Source organism: Hylaeus volcanicus, chromosome 1, assembly GCF_026283585.1.
Source record: "Hylaeus volcanicus isolate JK05 chromosome 1, UHH_iyHylVolc1.0_haploid, whole genome shotgun sequence".
Lineage (NCBI taxonomy): Eukaryota > Metazoa > Arthropoda > Insecta > Hymenoptera > Colletidae > Hylaeus > Hylaeus volcanicus.
In genome coordinates this window covers 8,472,121-8,478,120 of record NC_071976.1, presented here as the reverse complement: position 1 = coordinate 8,478,120, position 6,000 = coordinate 8,472,121, and the positions used below count along the sequence as shown (strand labels likewise).

The following is a 6,000-nucleotide window of genomic DNA, read 5'->3' as shown; positions in this document are numbered from 1 at the left end:
TGAATGCGATGTGGTTTGTCGTTGGATTTCCACGCGTCGAGGATAATTCGTTAACTGCACGCCCCCCACCCATCCCCTAAATCTCAAAATTTTGTTATTAAAACGTGTTGGTTTGTATGTTCGTTGAAACTTTAAAAAAATACGCTGTTCCGCTGAACGAAGCTTCCATAGATAACAACAGTAAAAATCGTCAAGTTACCGCAAAAAGGTTTACGTTTAGTTTTAAAAGTGAATTCGTGTCGTGAAAAAACTTTGTTCTTCCTTTTTTTTTTTTCTTTACTCAACGGGTTTAAAAGTCTCGTAAAAGATATATCTCGGCTTTCGATTATGACGTAATCCAATCGATAAAACGCTTCTTACATCGAATAAGATTGAAAAGGAAAGTTATATAAAATTAAAACGCATTCTTAACATAGAAACAAATGAACATCTACCAAAGTAAATAACTACGTGATTATAATTGTACCGTACGACGGAATGAATATCGCTTCGGATATACCTTAAACGTTATCATAAATAGAAAGGAAAGAAAGAAAAGGTCTGAAAAGAAACGACGAAGATAAACGTAACGCTTAAATTAAAATTAGACGCGATGCTGGTTTCACGAAATTAAAAAATTAATGCCACGTCGATCGTTGCCCCGACGATAAAACCTTGGAGGAAACCAACGTTCGATTCGCGTGGTGCATTTTGTTTGTTTTTTTTTGTTTTTTTTTTTAAGTTCTTGCGTGTGTTTAGTCGTTCGAGAACAATCAAAATGGCGATGGTGAAGTTTATAAACGAGGATTTAGCAGACGACCGCCTCCGATATGGGATTCTCGGTGATGTGTATAGTCGCGGTGGGCCGGTCGAGTTTCTTAATGCAAACGTGGTTCAGTTCCTCGAGGGAAGCCAGTCTGTAGTCAGCCATCTTCAATGGTGAGAGCGGTGCCACTGTAAAGAAAGATAAAAAAAAAATACCAGGTCAGAGCGAACGGAGCATCGAATCGCATTCTTTAATCACACTCTAACGGTTGTTAATTGCGAGCGTACCCAGGTGCAACGTTCCCGTTCAATTGAGAGATCTCGGTTAGTATCGCAAATAGAAACACACATGAGCGAGGAATGGCGGACGGACATTCGGCTCGATTATCGAACAAAAGGCAAGAAGAAACGATAAAGAACCGAGAATACAAAGAAAGGCGCGCATGCAAAATAAACGGTAGAGTCATGTGTGTCAGTGAGATTGTTTCATGTGCAAGGCTGGTGAATTTAGCGCAAATTTCTTCTTTTTCTATTCTACTGCCCAGTGTTTGTGTGTGTGTGTGTGTGTGTGTGTGTGTGTGTGTGTGTGTGTGTTTGTGTGTTTGTGTATTTGTGCGAGGCTCTCTCGTACTGCGTTAGTTTTCAGTAAATTATTATCTGACAATGTCCCATCACCGAGCAAACGCTGCTACAAGAAAACACATTAAACGGTTTTTGAAACTCGGAACAGGACGTTTGAAAGATCGAGTCTTATTTGTTTTTCGCGCTCCGAGAAAGATCTCTGATTTGTCGCTGATTGATAACGCTATGTGAATACCAACTACCGATAAGAACAGAACGTGGGAGGATAACTCGGTCGATAAACATTTATTATATACGTGCAATCCTACTGAAGAAACGTGAGTGACGTTATTAGAAAATTAGAAGATTGTTAAGAAAACATGTTAGTGAGGTAGATGTATGAATATGACAGAGGTGATTTTGAGGAAACGATTGATCCCCTCGCTGCGAGTAATACAGACTAGAGTGTTCTTTAAATTATTTTTTAGATTTGCTTTGCGATAACAATCGGTGCGTATAATAATAAAGAAACTGTGCGTGTGAACCCTTTGCACTCGAGAGACGACTCTCAGTCGCCACTGGATTTTACGCGGAAATTCGAGTGGCGATTAAGAGGCGAGTTTTTCTTTATATTGTACCTTTTCATATATTTCTTTATATAGAGAATATATAAATATATACTCCCTTTGTATATTTTATTAAGATATGGAAAATGGTGCATCTTCAAATAGTGATAAGATTTCTAATCTCAAATTGGACAGCCGTGGCAGAAAATTGTTTCTAACGTCTTCACTATTTCGATGTTCTATAAAAGTTCTACGAAAGATGTCCGTAATAAAATTAGTTCGAGTGAAGATAAATTTGATATGGCATTGTTACGAGGCACAGTTATTTATATGAAGAATACAGAACTTGATATTAAAAATCTCTGCTCTTACGTGACTCTGATTTGTGCAGTGAACGGATTATATAAAAATTCAAATATGTCTTTGAATATTTCTCAAAAATTAGCACGAGCTTTCTGGACAACCCAATATTACTTTCACAAAGTGATCAACGTTTAAGACCATTTCACTGCCCGAAGCATCGTCGAGCGCAAAGGGTTGATACTTGAACGTTTCTCGAAGCAAGGATTAATTCGTCGAAACAAAAAGCAACAGCGAGAGGTATAGATCCAAGATGTATCGAAAGGTTTCGTGAAGTATACAGTGGGTGTAGAATGTATTCGTACACCGATCAATTTCCCAAAAAACTTTTGTGTGAAATTGTAGTTTCTTAACTTCTTTTTTTATAATCAATGATATTTTACATATCCTCGGAAGTTTCTAAGATATATATAGTCCGAGCAACATTTACTAGTTAATATAATTTGTGAAATTAACAAAAAAATGCAAAAAGTGGGTAAAAGTATAGAAGCAATAAGTATTTGTACGATTCTTATGACGAACCATTTACAGTAGAGTTTGTAGTGTAAACACATTAGTTTATTGCTCCGCACGAATTAGAAAATATCAAATTTCCAGTAAAGTACTTTTAATAATGGCTCTGATAGAGGAATTGAAGAAAATCCCACTTCGAATAACTAATAATTTAGTTAATTTAACGCTTAGAAGAGTTGCAATAATTATAAAATCAAAAGGAGATCCCACGAAGGAAGTATTATATACTTGTAAATTAATGTAAATTTCTTTCTTTTTAATGAAGTTTAACAAATTAAACAGTTGTACGTATACTTATTGCTTCGATATTTCTATCGATTAATTGTTTTTTTCTTGTTAATTTCGCAACTTACATAAATAGCTATTTTTTTTTGTAATCTATTTATTCTAGAGATTTCCGAGAATATGTAGAATGTCATTGTTTATAAAAAATAAGTTAATAAATTACAATTTTACATAGTTTTTTTGGAAAGTGATCAGTGTACTAATACTTTCTACACCCACTGTAAGAATTTAGCATGTCCGCGGGGGATAGGCCCACGACATCCGCAGTCCGAAAGAATCAGTAACGTTTAGAAATGAACAATAGTTGGTTGCCTTTTGATAATCCTTGAGAGAATATGCCCGAGGTTGTCCAAGACATGTTAGTCATGATACATCGACGTCGGTTAGTATCTCCCGATAAGAGTTTGAATTCCGACTTACTTAACACATAGACGTGGCCTAACCGACCAACTGCGCGCTTGACTCCTTGCGGCCTTCAATTCCTAATTACAATTACCTTCGGGTGTTGTCGGCGTCACGGGCTTCCGCGGGGATTTCACCACTAAAACGCATAAGAAAACAAATTCTCTTTAAAGACTCGAAAAACAACTACGTAGTGTCGTAGCGAACGCTCTTTTAACGCGTCTTTCATCGTAAATCAGTCTGGTGCGATGCATCGCTAGGCCAATCGTCGTGGTTTGGTAAATTTAAATAATAAAAGAAAATAGTGAAGCAACGATTGGACACCGACTGTTGTCCATCCTCATCTTTTTCATCAATGTTTATCGATGAAGGAGTGGACGAGAGTCGTGAATGCTTTCGCTGTTGATTAGAATCTGCGAACTCGAGCAAAGTAATATATCAGGTGTATGCATAACGTCTTGCAAACGTCAGCATTTGTGAACTTAAGAGTTCGTGACATCGGTATGAAATCAAAATAAATTCACGACACATTTCTTGATGTAACATCGTTCAGTTAATACAGTAATTCGGTTGATAATCCTACAGAACTTATGCCTACACCTAATATGTAATATTAGTGTGAACGTCAACAGCGAAAGCAGGAATTTGAAATCGTCTAACGCTCGTGAAGAAACTTTCTGTACTATCTGTACTATGACACATCTGGTTTGAGACCTCCGTCTAAACTATTCAAACGACAGCGTGATTCTTAGCATTGGCGGTAATTGAGAAGCAAACAAAATAGCCGAGAAGCCAAAACTATTTACTAACTACATCGGTTTTCAATACTAGTAGTTAATATGTATACGTACCACTCGATCGATCCGAGACGCGTGGGAAATAAAGGCGCAAGTCGGTGAACATGTATTTTCGTATTTTCTTATTTTTGTCGTTTGATAAAACGTCGTTTCGTAAAGAAAAAGAAAAAAAAAACTTGTCAAATAAATGGCAATGGTGGTGAAACTCAAAGTGATGAATTCAACGTAATCCTTTTTCAAACCTCTTTTTATTTATCAAGTCGAGCCAGTGGCTTTCCAATGAAGGAAAGTACATGATCGAAGACGTTGTTAAATCTCAATTTAGCAAGGATGCACGCGAACGTGATTTCGCAGAAATCGATCCGTATACGTCGATTGTAACGTTTAGAAAATGTTTAATTTTATGAATAAAGAGCGTTGCATTCCTTAACGCATCGAGGGTTAACAAGCATCTTGGCGTCGCGCCATTCGTACAACATGAAAACTCTATTCGTACAACAGAGACGATTGTAACAACAATTAATTAACGATAGTTACCACGATAGGAACAATTAATTTAAATAGAACAACTTGGGCGTACTTGGCTAATAATCGCAGTTACCTACCGCGTGAGATAAATAATAAATTCATTGTTTTATGCGTGTAGATGGGGGAGGTATATCGAGATCATCGAGAAAGAGCGTGGGGAGTCTTTATCATCGACGAATTACTCTATTCGCGCGACAAGTACACCGTCCTTCTTTTTGTTTCTTTTTTTCTCTATACCAACCGGGCGATAGTGGTAAAGCGTTATGTGTCGTGTGATAAGTGCTATCGTGTTTCTGTGACCAAGAAGCCAAAAAAGAATAATAAACTCTCGATTAGTCGCGAGACTAGCGTTCAGTAATCAGTGGAACTGTTCTCCTCTACGTTCCTTCGTATGCTCTTTTCACGAAGCGATTAAGAACATTCAGGGTGTAACGTGTAAATGATAACTGGCGAACGTTAAGTTACTTCGAACATGGCTGTACGAGAAACAACGTTTACATCAAAAGGTACGTCTGTAGTTAAATTTGTGTTAGTGGGGAGAAACAACCTTTACTTGCTACGGCTAATGCAGCTTAAACCGAGTGTCTAGCGAGGTCAAAGGCAAAATGGTCGAAGTGACTTAATTTACAAGCGTGATTTTCGTTAATCGATTCGCACTCCGACTGATCCGAAAACGTCGCGAATGGGAAATGAAAGAGTCGATCGGTAGCCGTGAACGATTTCCTTTCGTTTCGTATATCGACACGTATCGTGGCGTCGATTCGAGTTCATAGGCCAAAAATACTGATACTTTTAAAACGCAGAGATCGATAGAAGGAACTTAAGGCTACGAATATCCACAATCTACGACACTTGCGTTTTCGTTTTCTTCGTTTTCTTTTTTCTTTTTTCTTTTTTTATCGCGTAGAAGAGCACACGGTCGTCTCTTTAACGCTCTTAACAATCAATTCTTCTCGAATTCGTTCATTCGAATAAATTATTCGCAATATCAACGAGTCAATTACCCTTTGGAACACTTATATTACCTATCCTTCGAACGAATGGCGAAAAATGTTTTATATAATCCAATAATTTGATATAATTCAACGGTAAGATTCGGTTCTACGAATATTTATGTCAACGTTCACTTTTTCGCCACCAAACGGTCCGCGTGCTCTTCTACGGAATAGCATGGCGCGTGCGCGATTCGTTTATACCGGTGACGATCGATGGGAAATAATCATTTGACAATCCGATAATTAATG

General features: G+C 37.5%; 1 protein-coding gene across 6 annotated transcripts in view; it reads right to left on the bottom strand.

The window, feature by feature from the left end:
- Positions 1–560: 560 nt before the first annotated feature.
- Positions 561–6,000, bottom strand: part of LOC128876506 (protein NDRG3) — a 46,711-nt gene continuing 41,271 nt past the window's right edge. For 4 of the 6 annotated variants that reach the window (XM_054122935.1, XM_054122951.1, XM_054122965.1 and 1 more), the window contains 2 exons: positions 3,526–3,570; positions 561–933 (listed from right to left, as the gene is read on the bottom strand). In XM_054122935.1, the coding sequence (XP_053978910.1) occupies positions 788–933; positions 3,526–3,570 (191 nt within the window). In that variant the 3' untranslated portion in view covers positions 561–787. Of the gene's footprint in view, positions 934–3,449; positions 3,571–6,000 lie in introns of all 6 variants that reach the window. The other 2 variants (XR_008457056.1, XM_054122941.1) reach the window with 2 other exon arrangements.